The 23,359-nt window shown below is 40.9% G+C and overlaps 1 protein-coding gene across 1 annotated transcript in view; it reads right to left on the bottom strand.

Moving 5' to 3' along the window:
• The window catches only part of MRPL48 (mitochondrial ribosomal protein L48), a 79,472-nt gene that overhangs the window by 26,701 nt on the left and 29,412 nt on the right, over positions 1-23,359 (bottom strand). Inside the window, exon 4 of the mRNA XM_043998052.1 lies at positions 18,752-18,840. Coding sequence (XP_043853987.1) covers positions 18,752-18,840 — 89 coding nt within the window. The remainder of the gene's footprint in view (positions 1-18,751; positions 18,841-23,359) is intronic.

The following is a 23,359-nucleotide window of genomic DNA, read 5'->3' as shown; positions in this document are numbered from 1 at the left end:
GACCACCACTGACTCCTAAAGTCCTCCAGGCCTTACTTATTTGCCTTGCCACTATGTCCTCCCCAGGCACTGCCATATGAACTGCTGACACACCGAAAAGACCCCTGAACCTGGCCATCCACATGGCCCTTGAACCCTTATGACTTCCAGGCCTTTCCACCTGTAGTTGAACTCTTGTGTGTTGTCCCCTCTCGTCCCTCCAGTTAGAGCATGGCTCCTTGAAGAGCAAGGACTATATTTTCTATTTATATCCCCAACAGTTAACACAGTCCTTTGCATATAATAAATACTTAAATACTTTTCATTTATTGTTTCATTTATTCTTTTTTTCATGCAAGTCTGAAATTCTCTACCAGGTATTCAAGGCTTCCCACAGTCTAGACACACTCCACCTTGCCGGCTTTATCCCTAAAGTTCTTGAATTTCAGTCATACTGAACAACTGTTTTCCATACAAGTCTCATACAGTCCAACTTCCATGTCTTTGCTCTTACTTTTCTTTCTTTCTTTTTTTAATAATTTTTTCTTTGCGGGGCAATGGGGATTAAGTGACTTGCCCAGGGTCACACAGCTAGTAATTGTCAAGTGTCTGAGTCTGGATTTGAACTCAGGTCCTCCTGACTCCAGGGCCGGTGCTTTATCCACTGCGCCAGCTATCTGCCCCTGCTCTTACTTTTAACTAGAATCAATCCATCAACAAGCATTTCTTTAAGTTTCAGGCACTGTGCTAAGCACTATAGATACAACAAAAAGTAAAAACAATCCTTCGAATAGGTTATGTTCTTTTTTTTTTTTTGTGAGGCAATTGGGGTTAAGTGACTTGGCTAGGGTCACACAGCTGTGTAAGTGTTAAGTGTCTGAGACCGGATTTGAACTCAGGTCCTCCTGACTCCAGGGCCGGTGCTCTATCCACTGTGCCACCTAGCTGCTCCAAGTAGATTATGTTCTAATGGAATGTTCATACTACCCACTCCTGGCCTCTTTTTAAAAAATAAATTTTATTTTATCTTCATATCTGCAGTCTCTCCCTTCTCTCCCACTACAGATCCACAATTGAGAAAACAAGACACTTGTTACCAACATATATAGTGAAGTACAAGTTCCCTCACTGGTCATGTCAAAAAAAAAAAAAATCTCAATCTTGCCTCGCCCCTCCCCCCCCAAAAAAGGTAATTTAGCAATAGTTATTTGTGACCATGTCTATCATTCTTTTTTGTTTGTTTGTTTGTTTTTTGGCAAGGGGCAATGAGAGCTAAGTGACTTGCCCAGGGTCACACAGTTAGTAAGTATCAAGTGTCTGAGACTGGATTTGAACTCAGGTCCTCCTGAATTCAGGGCCAGTGCTTTATCTACTTCACCACCTAGCTGCCCCGTCTATCATTCTAATAGAAAGTAAACTGCATAACAACAGGGACCATGCCTTAACTGAAGTTTGTATCTTTTTCAGGACAGGACCTAGCACAGAGCTCTGCACACAAGGCATTTGCTAAGGTTTAAAATTTTTTTTTTACCTTTCCATGTGAAGATGTAAGAGGAGGTGAGTTAGAGTAGAAGGAGCACAGGGGTTTGGGGCTATCCTCATATGTCTGTGTCTTACTTCTGCTACTCGTTACCCATGTGACGAGTATGTCCCCACCCCACCTCTGGGCCTCAGTTTCCTCATCTGAAAAATGAGAGTATTGAAAGAAATGGCATCTGAAGTCCTGTCTTTTCTAGATCTCTAACTTATGATTCTACAATAAACAACCATGTTACTGACATGTCCTGCTTTAGGTTCAGCTTTACAGATAGTGGCCGCAGAGACAAAACAGGTCTTGACTGGTATGCTAAAATTTACACCGACACAGCAATCATACACTAAGCAATAATAATATACTTCAAATTACACTTCAGGATAGAAACAGCTATGAGGAACATAAAAATTCTATAATTAAACTTTGGGAAATTATAACTCAGTGTCATACTCTACACAGAGCTCCACAGACAGGATGCTCATTTCAGAGGGAGGCAGAAAACAAGGACAAATGTGTTGCTCCCTGTGACATTGCAGAGGGTCAGGCTGAATAAAGCAACAGCATTTCATAGATTCACAGAATGCTAGTTCTAGAAGTAACCTTAGATATCACCTACTCCATCTACCCCATACTGATAAGGAAAAAGGCTCAGAGAAGGTAAGTACTTTGCCCAAAGCCACACAGCAAGTGGAAGATCTGAAACTTAAACTTGGGTCTATTAACTGCTAGCCCATTGCCCTTCTATGTTGCCAGGCGGCCATCATATGCACTGGTTATTACAAGGGCAAAAGCAGAACTGAATGCAAAAGAAATAAAAGATATTGTCTTTGCCTTTAAAACCAATTTCTTTTAGGAAATGGCACATACAGAAACACTATCTATAAAGCAGCTCAGATAGTGTCTATTCCAACCTCTCATGAAGGGTAGAAATTCCCTCTTCTGGTCCCTAACACCTACTCTGCCTTTACTTTCAACCACACAGTCTTGATCCTATATCCTATAAATTATCCTCTTCCCTTGAATCTTACCCCCAGCCCTTGCCTATGACCACTTACACCTAGCTAGACGTGGAGGTCTTAGAGCTTGGGCAGACTCTGAAGACCTCAAAATCGTCCACTGTGTTTTCAGCCATCACCAGTCATCTTAAGTCTGTCCTGCCACTGGACTGTGGTGATTCTGGAAGATAGAATGAGGCCAACAACTTCCAGCAACTCTGCCTCACTTAAATCCAATTTATGCTTGAGTCAAAAGACATCACCCATTAGCATTTTTACCTTTCTTGAAGTCCTGTGGCAACAGGTCAGTAATGAAGCAGCAGGTGCAAATAAACCGGGAGCTGTAGACACAACCCTGCACACAGGCAGCCCAGGCCATAGGGTCGTCTTCTCACTGGAAAGAGCAGTGGGATTCAATAGCCCCTTGCATGTCTGAGAAGCCTTTAAAATTTTTTCTTTGGGATGGGGCAATGAGGATTAAGTGACTTGCCCAAGGTCACACAGCTAGTGTCAAGTGTCTGAGACTGGATTTGAACTCAGGTCCTCCTGAATCCAGGGCTGGTGCTTTATCCACTGCACCACCTAGCTGCCCCTGAGCAGTCTTTTTTAATGGACCATACTGCTCACCTCCTGGCATGAGGAAAGGGCTAGGAAAGTTGCCCTAAAAATTGTCTGCTTTACCCAATCCTTTCCTGCCTGCTGTGGCAGGTAGGGATCCCACACTGTGGTTGAAAAACCAAAAAAATGTACAAAAACTGCAAAGATGATTCCACTCACCATGGAATATGCATAGAGTTATACACAACACAAAATCTAGTAGACCTGAAAGACAAATGGCTCTTGTTGCAAGAGAACTCAGCAGGTATCACATCCAAATAGCAGCCCTGGGTGAAAAAAAGGCTGGTAAATGAAGGCCAGCTTACCAAAGTTGGAGCTGGATACATGTTTTTCTGGAGTGGCTGCAGTAAAGGGGAATGCTGTGAAGTTTGCATAGGTTTTGCAATCAAAATTAATCCAGTCAAGGGGCAGCTAGATGGCGCAGTGGATAAAGCACCAGCCCTGGATTCAGGAGGACCTGAGTTCAAATCCAGTCTCAGACACTTGACACTTACTAGCTGTGTGACCCTGGGCAAGTCACTTAACCCCAATTGCCTCACACACACACACAAAAAATTAATCCAGTCAAAAAGTTTGTTTGCCTATCAAAAGGAGCGAATGACAGGCCCATGACAGGCTTATGACAATATGATTGCCACTTGCAAGAAAATATTACACTACCATCATCAGGGCATATGCTCCCACCATGATGAACCCTGATGAGGTCAAAGAAAATTTTATGAAGACCTGAAGATCCTTATCATCAGTGTGTCAAAAGAGAACAAACTTCTAATTCTGGGTGACTTTAATACCAGAGGAGGCTCAGATGACCAGATATGGCAGGGAATCCTTGGGAGGAATGGGGTTGGAAACAGCAACAGCAATGGTCACTTACTACTGAAGACTTGTGCATTTCACGAGCTTCTCATCACCAACACTGTCTTCTGTTTCCTTAAACATAATTAAACTTCATGGATGCACCATCACAGCAAACACTGGCATTTGACGGACCATGTCATTGTAAGGAGGATGTGAGAGTAATGAAGGCAATGTGTGGCACAGAGCACTGGACTTGATCACAGACTTATTCTCTCCAACTTAAATATTTGCATTTAAGAAAAGTGGCAGGAGGGGCAGCTAGGTGGCACAGTGGATAAAGCACTGGCCCTGGAGTCAGGAGTACCTGAGTTCAAATCCGGCCTCAGACACTTGACACTTACTAGCTGTGTGACCCTGGGCAAGTCACTTAACCCCAATTGCCTTACCGAAAAAAAAAAAAAAAACCAAGAAAAGTGGCAGGGGCGCAATGGATAAAACACCGGCCCTGAATTCAGGAGTACCTGAGTTCAAATCTGGCCTCAGACACTTGACACTTACTAGCTGTGTGACCCTGGGCAAGTCACTTAACCCCCATTGCCCTGCAAAAAAAAAAAAAAAATTGAACAAAGAAAAGTGGCACCCCCAAGGCAAAATGACTACCAAAAGACTTAATGTCAACAGATTAGAGCCCTTCTCCAAGAGGGAACAGTTTGTTGCTAACACAGAGGGAAAATTGAGCCAGCACATAGTTGGCAACAGTGGAGGAGAAAATAAGTATGCAGTTTTCAGAGATTTGATGTACAGCACTGCATTTGCTCATCTGGGTCAAAACACTCACAAACATCAAGACTGGTTTGATGAAAAGGATGGGGAAATTCAGAAGCTGCTAAATGAAAAAACAAGAACTCCAAAGGGTTTACCAGCAGGATAATTCATTCATCTCTAAAAAGGCAGCATTTAAATCCATCAAAAGTAAAGTACAAGGGGCAGCTAGGTGGTGCAGTGGATAAAGTACTGGCCCTGGATTCAGGAAGACCTGAGTTCAAATCTGGCCTCAGACACTTGACACTTACTAGCTGTGTGACCCTGGGCAAGTCACTTAACCCTCACTGCCCCGCAAAAAAAAAAGAAAGAAAAAAGTAAAGTACAAGCAAAGATTAGAGATATGCAAGATTCTTGGCTCAATAAGAAAGCAGGTGAAAATCATTTTTATGCTGATAGTAACAATCCAAAGCACTTTTATGATAACCTGACAACTGTTTATGGGCCAATGACAAATGGTACATCCCAATTACTCAGTGCTGATGGAGCCACATTGATTAGTGACATAGACATGATCCTGGGGAGATGGGCTGAACATTTCCATAGTATTATCAACAGAGCACCATCAATGCTGAAGCCAATGACCATTTATCCCAGGTTGAAGACAAATTTTCAATGGAAGAAGAGGTTTTGAATGTCATTAGACTCCTCTCCTGTGGTAAAAAAAACCTGGTGCTGATTCTATTCTAGCTGAGATTTACAAGGTGGGGGGTCCACTGCTCATACAAAAGCTGACTGAAATTTTCTGGGTTATATGACAAGAGGAGGTTATCTCCCAGGGGTTCGTGGATGCCTCCATTGTCCATATCAATAAGTGTATATAAAGCAATATAGATCATATAAATATAATATATCAATGTAATATATTATGTTAATATATTCTTATAATTATTTTAAACAATCTACTAACACATTAATTATATATTTATGTGTAGTTATGTGTATTACATATAATAATATGTGTTTAATTAATATATAATGTAAAGGAAATAGATTGCCCTGTGATTTGGGGGCAGGGGGTCTCTCTTAGTCATTGCTGGCAAAATTCTTGCCAGAGTTCTCCTTAATAGGCAAATCCTTCACCTGGAAGATGGACATCTACCTGAGAGTCAGTGTGGTTTCAGAAAGGAACAAGAAATGGTCAATATGATGTTTACTGCCTGAAAACTCCAGAAGAAATGCCAGGAGCAGAACAGAGTTCTGTACACAACATCTGTCAATCTGACCAAGGCCTTTGATACTGTCAGTTGTGAGGGATTATGGAAAACTATATCAAAATTTGGTTGCCCAGGGAAGTTCATCAGTATTGTACATCAATTTCATGATAGCATGCTTGCCCAGGTTCTGGATGATGGATAATGCTCTCGTGCATTCCCAGTCACCAATGGAGTGAAGCAAGGCTGTGTATTTGCTCTCATGGTTTTTAAAAATTCATTCATTCATTCATTCATTCATTCATTTATTTAGTGAGGCAATTGGGGTTAAGTGACTTGCCCAGGGTCACACAGATAGTAAGTGTTAAGTGTCTGAGGCCGGATTTGAACTCAGGTACTCCTGACTCCAGGGCCAGTGCTCTATCCAGTGCGCCACCTAGCTGCCCCTGCTCTCATGCTTTTAAGCATGATGTTTTCAACCATGTTGCCTTCAATGAGGACGAACATGACATCAAGGTCAGTTACTGCACTTATGGTATATTCTTCAACTTGAAAAGGCTACAAGCCAAGACTTTGGAAGACTAAGAAAGACTAAGACTAAATGGAGGGAGTGTTGGTGTGTGATTTTTTTGTTTGCAGAAGATTGGGCACTTAATGCATCCTCTAAAGCTGAGATGCAACAAAGTAAGCATTGATTCTCTGCTGCTTGTGCTAATTTTGGCCTAACAACACCAGGAAAACACAGGTATTCACTCCATCAGCCTGCACCACACCATCCATATGTGGAACCACTGGTTAGAGCAAATGAAGAAGTTTTGAATACTGTGGATAAGTTCATTTACCTTGGCAGTATACTTTTCTGAGATGTCCACATTGATAATGAGGTTGATACATGCATTACCATAGCTAGCTCAGCATTTGGGAGGCTCCCAAGAAAAGTATGGGAGAGAAAAAGTACTAGAGTGTCTACAGAGCTGTTGTGCTGACCTCACTGTTGTATGCCTGTGAAACCCGGAAAGTCTCTCTACCAGTGCCATGCTAGGAAATTGAATCACTTCTATGTGAATTGTCTTAGGGAGATTCTGAAGATCACCTGGCAGAATACAATGCCAGACACTGAGATCCTTTCTTGAACTAAACTGCCAAGCACTCAAACTCTACTGCAGAGTATAACTCCAATGGGCTGACCATGCTGTTTGAATGCCAAACATACACTTGCCTAAAAGACTATTTCATGGAGAACCCACACAGGGCAAGAGGTCACATGGAGGTCAGAAGAAGAGCTATAAGGACACTCTCAAAGTCTCTCTTAAGAACTTTGGAAGTGATTGCATGACATGAGAGACACTGAAACAGGTGCACCCAGCATGGCGTGCCCTCATTAGAAAAGGTGCTGTGCTCTATGAGCAAAATACAATTGAAGCAGCTCAAAAGAAATATGAGATGCGCAAATTTAGAGAATTCAACCCAAATGTTCACATGGACTATTTGTGCTCGACCTGTGATAGAGCATTCTGAGCTCATATTGGTCTGATCAGTCACAGCTGGACACACTATGACTTGACTCTAACATAGTGATGTCATTTTGGTCTTCTTTGAGAATAGACAACAACCAAGTAAGCTATCCCAACAACTTCCAGATGTACATCTTCTAAATGAGTAGTATCAAATTCAAATAGAAACTGATTCCTGCTGTAGGCATTTGGCTTAGAAAACCACAAATTAACATTATTTATGTTATATTCTATTTTATTTATTTTGTTAAACATTTCCCATTTTGATCTGGTTCCTAGGAAGTTTTCCCACCTGCTTCCTCCCCTCCCCACAGTGAATTTGATCCCTCTGTAGATGGTTCACAGGCACCTCAAATTAAACATGTCCAAAATGGAACTTATTATCTTCTCACCTAAAAGCACCCCTTCTCCAAGCTTCCTTATTTCTGTTAAGTGTTCCACTTTCCAAGTCACACCAAGTCACAACCTAGGAATCATTCTTAATTTTTGCTTTTTTTTTTAATCTACTCTTCCCACTATATCCAATCACTATCTTTGTCTTATCAATTCTATTTCCATACAATATTCCTTACATCCAATTTCTTTTTCCCATTCACATGGCCACTCTCCTGGTTCAGATCTTTATTACCTCTTGCCTAACCTATTGTAAGTGCCTTCTAATTGGTTTCCCTACTTCCAATCTCCCTTCTCCAATCCATTCTCCACAGAGCTGCCAAAGTAATCTTTTTAAAATGTAGATATGTCTATTTCACTCCCTAATCAAAAATATTTTTCAGTCATGTACAATTCTTCATGACCCCTGGGGTTTTCTTGCCAAAGATACTGGCATGGTTTTATATTTCCTTCTCTAGCTCATTTTATAGATGAAGAAACTAAGGCAAACAGGAAAAAAAGACTTGCCCAGGGACACACAGCTTTTAATTGTCTGAGGCCAGATTTGAACTCAGGAAAATGTGTCTCCCCGACTCTAAGCCTGGCTGCTCTATCTACTACCCTGCTGCTCCATTGTGTGTGTGTGTGTGTGTGTGTGTGTATAAGAAAAAAAAAAGAAAAAGAAAAAAATCTTTGTGTGTATGCATGCATAATACATACATATACATACGATGTATAATATATAACTTATAAAATAATATAATGTATAAATAAATAACACATTATATATAACACATAGAAATATAATATATAATTTATAAAATACAAATTTCTCACCTGGCATTTAAAGCCCTCTATAATCTCAATCCTACCTACCTTTCCAGATTTATTTCCCAACATTCCACTTCATGCATTCTAGGTTCTAGCCACGCTGGCTTAATTACAAGCAGCCATTTCGAAACCTGACATTCCATCTCTTCTTTATGTACCTTTCCAACGTCAGTTCCACATGCCTGGAATATAATCATTTTCATCTCCACCTCTTAGAATCCTATTTCCTGACAGCCCAGGTGCTGTTGCCTTGTGTTGTCAGTGTTCTCCCTCTCCTCAGATTATGCTATATTCATCTGTAAACTTATTTTAGTTCCCCTACAGAATTTGAGCTCCTAGTGGGGATAATAACATTTATACTACTTGTCTCATGGTTACACTGAAAGATCTCTGTAAGTCTTAAAATGTTAGAGAAATGTGAATCATTTCTCAATACTATTATTAGTATTAATTTCTTATAACTAATTCACAATTATATAAATGTTATCAATATTTAAGATTGCCAATTATGACAGATTATTTCTGAGTAAGTGCCACTTTTCCTCTGATAGTGTAGGTTCTAAGACCCTTTCCAGCTCCCTCAGTCTAAATGTATTTGTTATCAAATATAAATGAATCTGAAAAATCAGTTTTTCAACAGCAGGAAGCAAGGCCCTTAAGTCAGGTGATCAATAAACATTTATTATGTGCCTACTATGTGCTAGGCACTGTGCTAAGCACTAGGAATATAAGAAGAGACAAAAGACAGTCCCTATCCCCAAAATCTAAAGAGGGAACACAACAAAAAAATATGTATAAGCAAGCTATATAGTTGATAAATAGGAAATAATTAAGATAGGGAAGGTGCTAGAATTATGAGGGCTTGGGAAAGGCTTTCAGCAAAAGATGGGATTTTTGTTGGAACTTAAAGGAATCCAGGGAAGTAAGTAGAGATGAGAAGGGAAAGCATTCCAAATATGGAGGACAGCAAGGGAAATGCCTGAAAATGAGAGATGGACTGTGGAATAACCAGAAATCAGTGTCACTAGATCAAAGACTATGTGTGGAAAAGAGTAAGATGTAAGAAAACTAAAAAGGTAGGAGAGGGCTAAATTATGAAGGGCTCTGAAGGCCAAATAGAGCAGTCTGTCTGTCTTTGATCGTGGAGGTAATAGGGAGCCACTGGAGTTTACTGAGTAGGGGGGAGTAACATGGTCAGACCTGTGCTTTAGGAAGAACATTTTGGTGGCTGAATGGAGGATGGACTGGAATGGAAGAGACTTGAAGCAGACAGACCAGGCTACTGTAATAGTCTAGGCACGAGGTGATGAGAACCTGCACAGGATGGGGGGGAGGGGTAAGGATCAAGCATATCAGAGGGGATAAGGGGGCATATTTGAAAGATGTAAAGGTGAAATCAATAGGTTTTGGCAACAGACTAGATAGAGGGGTGAGGTGAGAGACAGTGAGGAGCCAGGTTGTGAGGCTAAGGGCTCTTAAGTCACTTAATTTCTGAGACTCAGTTTCCTCATTTGTAATATGGCAATAGTAATATCTGTAGAACTTATACCACAGGGTTGTTAATAAGGCTTAAATGAGATAATGTACTGTAATATCGCCATCTGTACAGGGCTAAAATTCTAGCTAAACTGTCTAAAAATCTATTGAGTGGTCGCCATAAATTAAAAGCTTTAGCAAGAGCTTAGACTTTTAAGCATTTATTAAGGTGCATTAGGATCTAGTGATCAGAGAGAAAGAGGCCAAGATTCCTTCATCTATCTATCTCAGGGAGCCAGCATCTCTGCTCCATGCAAACCGAGGTCCTGGGCAAAAGAAAGCTTCCTCGACCCTTCCTCCTCCCAGAAGCCTCCCTCCAACAGGAAACAGGGCCATCCATATACACACAGCTCCAAGCTAATTGGCTGGTAGCTCTGATTGACAGAACTAACAGGTGGCTCTACAGATGTAAGCCGGCTAGCTTCCAGACACTGAAGCCTCATGGCTTGTCCTTGTATGGCTTGTCCTCACATGGCTTCTCCTCATGGCGGAGCTTGCCTACAGTATCTCTCCAGCAGGGGGTGTCATTCCAATTCTCACAGTATGCATCTATAAATACCTTTTAAAGTCTTAAAGTGATATGTAAAGTCAGCTATTAATATTATTCTCATGTCCCTTTCTTGCTTGTAAACTTTCACTGATTCCCCAATGACTCTGGGATGTATAATGTCTAAACTTCTCAGGCTGGCATTCAAGGCATGCTCTGACCTCAACAGAGAATTCTAGCTGATTCTCATTACTGGCCTCCACAAACCTAATGTTCCAGGCAAACTCTACTCACTAATCCCTCACCTTGGGCTTTGTTGCTCTGTTCCTTTGATCATTCTAACTTGGAATGACCTTCCCTTTCAGATCCTCCTTGATTCCTGTACCTACCTATTCCCACCCTACCTATTCCTACCCATTTCTACCCTGTAGATGAAGAGAGAGTAGATTTCATCCTTCCCGGTCCAGCTAAAAAGATATTCCTTCCTGATTTTCTAGCTGAAAGTAATGTTTCCTTCGTCTGAACCCACTGAAACACTTTGTTTATACTTTTCTTCCTGTACTTTCACAACTTCTTTTGAATCACATATATTTGTGTCTATATCTTATCTCCTACCCCCAACCTCTCCCCATCCCCTCTAAAATATATATTATACTCTCATACTCTGCCTGTGTGCCTTAAAGTGATGCCAACAGGCCCATGGCTGCCAGAGATAACACAGGAGACAGTGTAGCAAACAAAAAGTATCATATATGACAGAAACCTTCTATTTATCAACACTAAAAACCAAGTGGCTGAAGTCTCCAAAGTATGGGTTGGTATGTACACTTGGTGCCAAGTGAACTTTCATAAAGAGAAAAGCACCTGCTGGGATTGGAAATCACATGTTTTGTTCGGAGGCCCTGGGGCAGGAACAAAAAGAGGCCATAACTAAGGTACAGAATGACAGGAGCTACCACTGAATCCATATTCTCACTGCCACGTCTTCTAACTTGACAATCCTCAGGCTCCTGAGAAAAGCACTTGTGAATTTTCGCTCACTCGTTAAATTACTGATGAAGTAGAGTGACAAGCCTTGATTTTGGGGCCCCCAAAAATGGAAGGAGCAAAGGATAGGGATGCAAATAAGGAACAACCAGGCTTGTACAATTCCCCTTTTTTGTTTGTTTGTTGTTTTTTTTCGGGGCAATGAGGGCTAAGTGACTTGCCCAGGGTCACACAGCTAGTAAGTGTCAAGTCTCTAAGGCCAAATTTGAACTCAGTTCCTCCTGAATCCAGGGCTGGTGCTTTATCCACTGCACCACCTAGCTGCCCCTACAATTCCCTTTTCTCCAACAAATGATCCCTCAATCGCAGAACAGTTATGGATCTGCATTGGTACAGGGAGTTTCCTTATTAGGAGTTCTGTATACCAATGAAATGAAAGGTCCTAACAACAACAAACATTAACCTCATTCAAGGACCTACCAGGGGAATTATGAAGTTCAGATAAGAAAGAGGTACAAACCAAGTGCTTTGCCTATGGTCACACAGCTAGTGAGTGTCTGAGGCCAGATTAAAACTGAAAGGGTCCTTAAAATGTGGATCTGTAGAACCTGAAAAATCCATAGAAAAATGAAAATCTCCTGTTCTACAAATTTGGCATATGGTTATCCTGGCTTTGTTTGAAGAATTACAAGGAGGGGAGTGCAGGAATTAATTAATTAATCAATTAGTTGGATTATTTATTTGTTTATTTATTTTTGAATTGCAGGAGTTTAGCTGGGCTTTGAAAGGCTGGGTAACAGTACTAATAATCACAGCTTCCATTTACATAATACTTGAAAGACTCACAACAACCCAGTGACTTAAGTACTGCAAGTTCTTTTCCTCATTTCACACAAGAGGTGACTGAGCCTCAGAGAGCTGACATAAGATAGCTTGAGGTAAAACAGGGATTCATACCTAAATGTTCTGACACCAAGTACATGGCTTTTTCTACTTCACTGAACAAGTCCTGTCAGGGCAAGAAGTGCTTAGAGAACAATGAAAAGCCTTCTTTGGTTGATGAATAATAAAAAGGTTGGAAGGTTAGTGTAAGACAAGACCAAAAGGCATGTTGGAGCCAGACTGTGGAGGGCCCTGAAACTGAAGTGATGAAGTTACGAGTACAATCAAGTGTCAGTAATACAATAAAGACAATAAATATATTCAGTAAGAACCTACCATGTTCCAAACGTGCAACCTGCTGGGAACATAAGGACAAATGTGAAATAGTACCTTCCCTCCAGGAGCTTACAGTATAGTCAGGGAAAGCAGCAGATACATACAGGCCCATGCAAAACAGAGACAAATTATTTGGAAGAGGCATAGCACAAACATGAAAAAGGGATTAAGAAAGGGTAGAAAAGGGGGCAGCTAGGTGGCGCAGTGGATAGAGCACTGGCCCTGGAGTCAGGAGTACCTGAGTTCAAATCCGGCCTCAGATACTTAACACTTACTAGTTGTGTAACCATGGGCAAATCACTTAACCCCAATTGCCTCACTAAAAAAAAAAAGAAAAGAAAAGAAAAGAAAGGGTAGAAAAGGTGGTCATTGGGCTGAGCTGTGAAGGACGCCAGGGATTCTAAAAGGCAGAGGGGAGCAGGCCTCGAAGCTGGGTGTGTGGCCTTATTAGAATGGAAACATTATATGCAGATTTAAGACACAGGTCTTCTGTGGTCACTTCTTTTTGAGAGCATCTCTTTCTAGCCTTCTAACTAAGACAAAATGCTTTGTTCTGGGCGCCCCAGTTCTAGATACTTCTTTTTTCTTGGGAGATGGAGCAGCTGGGAGTATTATGACTCCTTAACAACTCTGTGAGATGGAATATGTAGAAAGTTGTTCTTCTGGTGGGCAGAAGTATAACTCAGTCTGTCCCTCTCTCCCTTCCTCCCATCACTCCCTCCTCTCCCCCTCTTTCTTCCTCTCCCTTCTGCTCTCCTCTGAGAGAGTGTACACGTATTTGTCTTGAAATACAGCAGTAAGGCAACTGTTGAATGCTGAGTGCATTTTAGAAATAAACCCCTAGGGCAGCTAGGTGGTGCAGTGGATAGAGCACCGGCCCTGGATTCAGGAGGACCTGAGTTCAAATCCGGCCCCAGACACTTAACACTTACTAGCTGTGTGACCTTGGGCAAGTCACTTAACCCTCATTGCCTCGTAAAGGAAAAAAAAAAAGAAATAAACCCACTGCAGTGAATTCTTACAAAATAAAATGGTAATTCAATTGTCTCAGGATCTTATAATGCACTGGTATAAACAATAGAAATGTGGCAATCCCTACACTGTAACACAGATCTGTGGTACCTGGAGTGATCCTTGAGAATTTGTCCTCCTTAATATCACCCTTCATATGGGGAGTGTGTACACTTGGTCTCTGGATTGGCTTGTTCACTCTAACTGGCTCCCACAGTAGCAGGTCTATGTTTTCTAAGAAGGACTGCTACCACAAAGTTACATACAAACCCTCAGGGTCCTAGAGAACCCCTGTCATGGGGAAATAAACTACCCCTCCTTGCAACTTCAATTCTTTTTTTTGGTTTGTTTTTTTGGCAGGGCAATTGAGGTTAAGTGACTTGCCCAGGGTCACACAGCTAGTCAGTGTCAAGTGTCTTAAGCCCAATTTGAACTCAGGTCCTCCTGAATCCAGGGCTGGTGCTTTATCCACTGTGGCACCTAGCTGCCCCCACAACTTCAGCTCCTGAACCTCTGCTGCTGAATTTCAGTTTATACTCATGGTAATGATACTTTTTAGATCTTAAAGCATAATCATTTACTTAGAAATGAAGCAAGAGAAATGGTATACTTTTTCTACTTTTTGACTGGTTTTTTTCTTCTTCTTTTTTGAAGTCTTTCCCTTGTGCTCTGATTCTTCTTTCACAAGATGACTAATGCAGAAATAGGTTTAATGTGATTGTACATATATAACCTATATCAGATTGCTTTCTGTCTTGGGGAAGAGGGAGGGAAGGGAGGGAGGGAGAAAAATTTGGAACTAAAAATCCTATGAGAACAAATGTTGAAAACTATCCTTACATGTAACTGGAAGATAATAAAATACTTTTATTTAAAAAAAAAAAAGAGGGAGCAGCTAGGTGCTACAGTGGATACAGCACTGGCCCTGGATTCAGGAGGACCTGAGTTCAAATCCTGCTTCAGACACTTGACACTTACTAACTGTGTGACCCTGGGCAAGTCACTTAACCCTCATTGCCCTGCAAACCCCCCCCCAAAAAAAGGGAGAGAAATGGTAATAATAATAGCCCATGTACTCATAGATCTAGTAATTCCATGAATTATAAACTATATCACAATCCACACATAAACCCACATCACATTCTCCTACTAATGCACTATCTTTTTTTTGGGGGGGGGGGGGGCAATGAGGATTAAGTGACTTGCCCAGGGTCACACAGCTAGTGTCAAGTGTCTGAGGCTGGATTTGAACTCAGGTCCTCCTGAATCCAGGGCCACTGCTTTATCTGCTGTACCACCTAGCTGCCCCATGTACTCACTATCAATGCAGGTGATATAGGAACCTGGTAGAGAAGCTTTCTCACATTAAAGGAAAATTTGTATGCTTGGGAGAAGTAAAAACTCTAGATTGCAGGCTTTGATGTTGCTGTTATATTCAGGAATATCGGCACTAAACTGCCTTGTCTGTTGGTCTTCAGCAATATCCAGTCAGACAAATTCTCTTCTCTGGTCTCTTCAAATACAAGCTCTTTCTAAGCTCTTTCAATTACCTTTAAAGGGTATTTAGAAAGTTGTATTTCCTACTCTGAATAGCAGTTCCCTTTAACCCAAAGAACTGCAAAACGCATCAATTTGGCTGGCGTTGCATTACACGGACCAGACCAACTAGTTCTTCATTTGTGTTGTGCAATCAGATATGAGCAAAATAACTCAGGCTGATTTCCGAGGCAAGGCAAACGAGTCTAGCCAGCTCCTTTTAAACAACAAAGCAGCCGCAGTACCTGTCTTTCCTGTTTCTGAATTTCCCTCTCAAATCAGTGGGGACAGAAAGGGAAGTATATAATTCTGAGAAGCTTCCCCTCCCTTAAACTCTAGGGGGTGATGAAGGATATTAGTTAGAACTGCAGTCTTCATGAAACCAATCAAGAATTAGCACCCAAAAATTTATTGTCAGCCAATTACTCTTGTGGCTGATATCTTCAAACAGCTCCAACTGCTTCTGGCCCTGTAGTGTTCTCTAGCTGTTCTTCAAAGAGACTAGGCTTCCTGTCTCCTATCTCTTATACATTTTGATAGTTTAAATCAGACTCTCCAGGCCCTTAGCAAATCACCTTTCACTTAAAAGTAAAATTCACCAAATGCACCAAATTTCCTCTAAAGTTTACAAATGTCCTTGAAGTTTACAGACATGATTTTATAAATGTATTTTCTTTCTTGTACTGTCCCTTTTTTTTTTCTTTAAAGACTGCTGCTGGAGGCAGCTAGGTGGCGCAGTGGATAAAGCACTGGCCTTGGATTCAGGAGGACCTGAGTTCAAATCCAGCCTCAGACACTTAACACACACTTACTAGCTGTGTGACCCTGGGCAAGTCACTTAACCCCAATTGCCTCACTTAAAAAAAAAAAAAAGACTGCTGCCATATAAGATGTAAATTGCTGAGCAGGATGATTTCAGAAAGGCCTGGAAAGACTTGATCTGATGTATAGTGAAGAGAGCAGAATGAAGAAAACATTGTGCACAGAGACAGCAGTATTGTTTGATGAAGAACTGTGAAAGACTTAGCTATTCTCAACAATACAATGATCCAAGACAATCCCAAAGGACTATCAATGAAAATGCTATCCACCTCCAAAGAAAAAAATGATATTGATGGAACACAAACTGAAGCATGCTATTTTTCACTTTCTTTCATTTTTTTTCTTTTATTCAAGTTTTCTTATACAAAATGACTAATATGGTCATGTTTTACATTATTAGACATGTATAACCTATATCTGATTGCTTACCACCTCAGGCAGGGGGGAGAGGAGGGAGAGAAAGAGGGATAAGAATTGGAAACCAAAAGCATAAATAAAAATGTAAATTTCTGCCAACAATTGACTCATATTCACAACTAAAGAGTCATGCTTGATTGTTCAGTTTCCCTCACTCCACATACCAATCAGTTGTCAAGTCTTTCCCTCCATCTCAATCTCTTTCCCCCAAAGGTATGGGAAGTCTGTGTGGTCTCATGTCAAGATTACCCCAATTAGGCAAAAGAGAGATAATTTATTGTCATAATTTTTAAAAAAAGAATTCTATATTTAAGATCTTTAGGGTTATTGTTAAGCACTCTATTTTCATTATATAGGAATCATTTCTGATACATTTGTATGTCTGTACTGAGGTAGGAATTTCCCCAGTGGTCTGTTTAATAGTCCCCATTAAATACTATCTCTAAAGCAACACTGTATTTATTTAGTGGAATTCAGTCTACCAGGTGCTCTATTAACTACTGCCAAAAAAACCCCCAAAAAACAAAAAAAAGATTTTTAGGCAAAAAGAATAATAACCCTTAATAGATCCGGTTTTTTGACTCATTAATAGTTTCTGGTAGGAAAATGTGGGTATGAAGTTTATTAAATATATCCCCCTCTTTCAGTCTCTGTAACATATTGGTGGGAAGTGTAGGCAGTCTCCCTAAAAGTACATGTGCTCTTATGTTCATAACATATAACTGATGGATAAAATTAGACAATCTAATTAACCTAAGAAATGCTTTCCTATGTCCCTACATGCTGTTCACAGTTATTAAGGATGATAAGTCCTGACAAAAACAGGCTTTAGGCTAGTCTAAGCAAATTTAGGGCTAAGACTGTGATTCCAATGCCACACTTGTTTAACAGTAGAGGGAGAGTGTTAATAGCCTTAAAGTCCCCAAAGACAGAGAAAAGTTTTTTTCCTAAAACTGGTGTCTTGAGCCAAAAATTAGCTGTGCCCAACTTACATGTCTACAAAGAACACATTTTCAGGAGAGAAATGATAATTTGCATAAGTTCATGATACAGGTTTCAAAGGATATAGATCTTTAGCAGAGCTCCAAAGGTCCAAATAATCTCATGTGTTAATGGTATATATTACTAGGGAAGTCAAGGGAATGGAAAAAGGCTGGTATGGGGATAAGTAGGCCAGCTTAGAAGGGTGGAGGGTAAGCATGAAGATAAGCAAAGAAAACCAAACTTATGTTGAAGCCCTCCCAAGTAGAACCACAATATTTTCCTAAGTGTTCCATTTACTCATCTGTGGAACAATATCTACCAAGTGGTCAACAGGTACAAAAAACTGTATATGCCATCACACACACGTCAACTTTTCCTCATATTTCAATGAAAATTGAGGCTGGTCTCCTAGAGTTCCCGCTTCTTCCCTAATCCTCATCTCACACCATCCAAATACCTTCTGATACTATCTTCTCCTTCCCCCTTATCTCACATAGTAAAGTGGACCTTCTCCTTGCCAGGGCAAACCCCTTTACATGTACAAGAAGTGAGCCCATTCCATTTCATCTCCTCCTGCAGGTTGCCTCTTCCAACATCCAGACTCTCTCATTAATCTCCAATCTCTCCCTAGTACTAGTTAGTTCCTACTACCTACAGACTGAGTCACACAGTCAAGCTTCGGCATTCTATAATTGCAGGATTATGAATGCAAACTCCTAAAAGATAGGGACTATTTCATTTTTATATTTGCATCCTCAGCACCTAGCTCAGTGTTTTGCATGTAGTAAGTGCTTAATAGACGATTTTAAAGTTGAGTTAATTGAGATCAGTAGCCTATGACCACAAGGAAAAATGTCAAGTCTCATTGATGTACTATCAGAAAATCAGAGAATATTAGAGCCAGAAGGGACCTTACACCAGCATGTCCAAGTGGGGCAGGAAGGGATGAGAAGGGATTTTTTAAATCATCTAGTCTAATCTCATTTTAGAAATGAAGACACTGAGGAACTGTGAGGAGGTAACTTGTACAAAGTCATGTAGTTGGGCCATCCAGCATGAATACTTCCCATTCCATGCATTTCTGATTCTTGATTCTTTGCCAACAAGTAGTTCAGCCTGGAAAGAACAGGCCTTACCTCAGCTGGAATAAGCAGGTGCTTGTACCTGCCAATGCCATGGGTGGGCTTGGACCTGTAGAGCCGGCTGATGTTCAGGAAAATGTTTCCTGAAAGAGAAAAAAGACATCAGACTAGTTTCGAGGCTCTTTTATGGAGAAGAAGGCCTTAGAGTTATACAGTCAGAAACTCTCTGTGGTAGAAGAGATGACACACCATATAGTCAAACAACTTTATAGAGAAAGAAAAGGACAATCAGAGAAAGAGATCTGCTTAAGGTCATATAAGTTAATGGCAGAACCAGAATTAAGTAGCCAGGACTCCTGACTTTTATCCCAATATTCTTTCTGGTTCACTAGAATCAGGTAAGTTGCTTGGCGACTGATTTTTGTAGTCTGTCCCTGAAGGAATTCTGGTCTTGGCTCTGTCTCTCACTAGCAACACAAGCCTGGACAGCTCATTGTTCTTCACTTCAATCATTAGTTAAGCAGCATCTGGGTGCAGATCACGCCACCTCTGGGCTACTTTCCTTACATGTAGGCTGAAGGGACTAACTAAGATCACTGTGGTTTCTTTCAGCCTTAGTGATCGACCTCCCCTGTCACTCAACATAAAATACTCTTCTCCTACCACTGACTCGAATCCTCTCTGCTTAATACCACTTACATTTCTACCTACTTAGTAAGTCATCTTCTAGACTCCAGATCCTCCATTCCGAGGCCAAACAAGCAACGATCCAACTTCCTTATTCACACATAAAGCAATTGGCCAGATGGTTTTGCAAGGGTGCTTACAATACCCTTGGGCCAATTCACTTCTGTCCTACTACTCGACTGTTCCTGAATCCTTCTTCCCTTTCCCACTGCCAGTGAGAGGATTTAGAATATTAGAGGGTGCATTTTTATAGGGATTTCTGAGGTAGAAGCTTAAAAATTACATTTGATATGAGCTACATTTAAAAGCACCTGGATTCCCTGAGGAGAGAGCAGGCAGAAAGTGGCCCAGAAGAACAATGGAAGGTAGGTGTTATTTCCTGACACCAGATAGCAGTCCATCAAGGGTTAATGGCTAAAAGCTAAAGCCCAGCCCTGAAGATGACAGTCAACTTTAGTCCTTTAGGGAAGGTGCCAGAACGGGGAAAACAGACAGGCAGATAGATGGGGGGAGGGAAGGATGGAGAGAGAGAGAGGAAGGAAGGAGAGGGGAAGGGAGGAGAAGGGAAGGAAGAGAAAAATGGAGGACTAAAGCACTAAGCTGATGGCAGAAGCACTGAGGTATAAGCAAAAAAACAGGGTCAAGGGGCAGCTAGGTGGCACAGTGGATAGAGCACCGGCCCTGGAGTCAGGAGGACCTGAGTTCAAATCCGGCCTCAGACACTTAACACTTACTAGCTGTGTGACCCTGGGCAAGGCACTTAACCCCAATTGCCTCACTAAAAAACCCCAAAAAACCCAAAAAACAAAACAGGGTCAATAAGCATTTCTTAAGTGCCTACTATGTGTCAGGCAATGTGGTAAGTACTGAGGAAACAAAAAGCTGCACAGACAGTCCCTGCCCTCAAAGAGCTTACAATCTATCAATCTATCTATCTATCTATCTATCTATCTATCTATCTATCTATCTATATTTTGGGGGGGGTGAGGCAATTGGGGTTAAGTGACTTGCCCAGGGTCACACAGCTAGTAAGTGTTAAGTGTCTGAGGCCGGATTTGAACTCAGGTACTCCTGAATCCAGGGCCGGTGCTTTATCCACTGTGCCATCTAGCTGCCCGAGCTTACAATCTAAACAGAAAAGAAGCAGCTGAAAAATGCCAATGCTGATTTTAGACAGTGGAGTAAACAAACAGGAATGAAGCCAGGACAACAGGGAGAGTCAAAGGTGAGCTGAAATAGAAAATGTCGAGATAATTTGGTATGCGTTGCTTCATAAATGTTTTCTGAATTCAATTTCAAGAGTTCAGGCCTATCACCAGAATTGCAGTTGCTATTCACAGGATGTGACCCTGTATAGTATCTTTTTAATAGTAAGACAGTGGTCAACCACAGAGTACCTACTATATGCCTTTCTGTCCATTAAAGACACAAGCCCATTAAGAATAAGAAAATCTGGTCCTAAAAATATGCTACTGTGGACAACCCATATTTTGATTACCAAGACTACTGATTTTCTAGCCACCTATCACAGCAACTGGTCGAGTAATAACTTAGAGGACCTCACTTTGTTTTTTATGTGGAAAACTGAGGCCCTTTGCCATAAGGACCACCCCTTGACCTGACTCCCCACAATCTTCTCCTTCAACTTATCTAGCTGATGTTCTTTTCTCTCCACTCAAAGAGCAACTACCCTGCCTCTACCATCTCCCCACTTCAATCCATCCTCCACACAAGTGATGCACAGTCTGACCATGTCACTCCCAACCCCCGACTCAGTAAACATCTATAGCTGCATTTTATATCTAAGATCAAACAGAGATTTCTCTATTTGGCATTAAAGATCTTTACAACTTGACCCCTTCACACTTTTCCGGTCTTCTTACATGCACTCTACAATCCAGTAATATAGGTCTTTTTGCTATTCCTTACACATGGATATCCCATCTCCCACTTTTGTGCTTTTGTACCGGATATTCCCCATGCCTAAAGTGTTCTTTCTTTTCAGATGTGCCTCTTGGAATCCCTGGGTTGCTTCAAGACTCACCTCAAAGGTAAACTTCAACTGGTATGAGCTATGTAGAATGAAGTGAAAAGAACCAGAAGAACATTATAAATAGTATTTTCCTTTATAGGTGATGTCATGACTTGCAATAAATTGGATTTAAGGTGACAGAGAGCTGTGCAAAGTCACCAACCTCATTCTCTCCTCCAAAGCCATCTGGGTCCAGTGGCAAGATATATACCAAGATGACTGGAGATGTCCCTGGGTGTTTTAAGGCAACTGGGGTTAAATGACTTGCCCAGGGTTACACAGTTATTAGTAAGTGTCTGAGGTGATATTTGAACTGAGGTCCTCCCAACTTCAGGGCCAGTGCTCTATCCACTATGCCACCTAGCTGCCCCTATACTTGGTAAGAGCAATACTGTAAGGATGATCAACTGTGAAAGACTTAACTACTCTTAACAAGACAATTCCAAAGGACTCATGACAAAAAATGCCATCTACCTCCAAAGAGAGAATCAATGAACACTGAGAGCAGAATGAAGCATTTTTTTTCCATTTTTAATTTTTCTTGTTTTTTTTTTCTGCATTGTGGTTAATGTGGAAATGTTTTATATGACTTCACATATATAATGTGTATCATATTTCTTGCCTTCTCAATAGGTAGGGGAAGGAGTAGAAGGAGAAAAAGAATTTGGAACTGAAAATAAAAATTAAAAATCGTTTCCAAAAAGTGACCTTCTACATGAAGCCTTTCCTGGTGTTGTTCCTCCTCCCACACACAGTCCTAGTGCCTCGTTCTTCAAGATTACCTAACATTGGCATTCACAGGTATTTTTTATATACCTATCTCTGTATACGTCTCTATCATTAGAATTAGGGCAGAGACTGTTTCACTTTTATCTTCAACTTGCCAGCAATTGGCACAGTGCCTGGAACATAGAAGGCACTTTAAAAATGCTTATTGACTGACTGGTTGATTTGTTCATTCATTCAAAAAATATTGATTAAGAGGCTACTTTGTGTAAGCCCTTATGTTGCTTGGGATTCCCCATGCCTAATATAAGAGGGAGGTATTGTGATATAGCAGACAGAAAAGTAGTCTTCCTGTTAGAAGACTGGGTTCAAGGGATGCTTCTGACACACATGGACCATGTGACTTTGGGCAAGTCACTTAATCTTTCCATGCCCCAGGCAACTCTTTAAGACTACAAATGATAGAATAAGATCTTCATTGATAGGAGTTTGTTCATCAGAAATTCCCTACAGCAATGTAATTAAGTCTGGCCCCAAAATAAGAAATTGTAGGAGTAATCTCTAGCAGTCTTCCTCAGATACTTATCATAATGAAGAATATTGGATTCATGAAGGCTCTATCCATTGTGACCCAGAATTGTCATAATCAGGAAGCTAGACCCGTTGAGCCAGTAGTCCAAAGAAAGATATCTGCCTTTCTCCCACTGAAATAATCCCACAGGAAAAAGATAAAAGTAGAGGGTTCAGACCACTGGCTAGTATTTCTGAACTGATCCCTAACCTGTGACTATAGAGCTTTTCCTGCCACAGCAATATATTTCTAGAGATTCAGATGACCTGGGTCATGTCTATATACTCTGCATGTTTATAGTCCTGTTATACATGTTATACATTATACATGTACCTAGGGAAGTCTTGAGTATTGGACTGTGCTGATTGCTGCCTGAGATCTTGTAGACACAGAGCAAAACAACGGTTAGAGAAACACTAAATCACCCACCAAGGGTGAATGAGTGGCAACATACTATGTGTTCACTGTCCAAGGACTAATCTGAGTGCAGAAAAGGATCATAACTCTTTTTTTGTGGTATTGTAGTTTTTTATCATCACTCAAGTTAGCCATCAGGGATAAGTTTTCTTGACCACAACTCACAAATCCCATTTACTAAGCTGTGAAATGTTTGTAATCTGGGTCAGTAAAAGGAGAACTCAAATGA

Source organism: Dromiciops gliroides, chromosome 3, assembly GCF_019393635.1.
Source record: "Dromiciops gliroides isolate mDroGli1 chromosome 3, mDroGli1.pri, whole genome shotgun sequence".
Lineage (NCBI taxonomy): Eukaryota > Metazoa > Chordata > Mammalia > Microbiotheria > Microbiotheriidae > Dromiciops > Dromiciops gliroides.
Note: the sequence above shows the minus strand (reverse complement) of the source record. Positions and strands in the feature narration are given on the sequence as shown.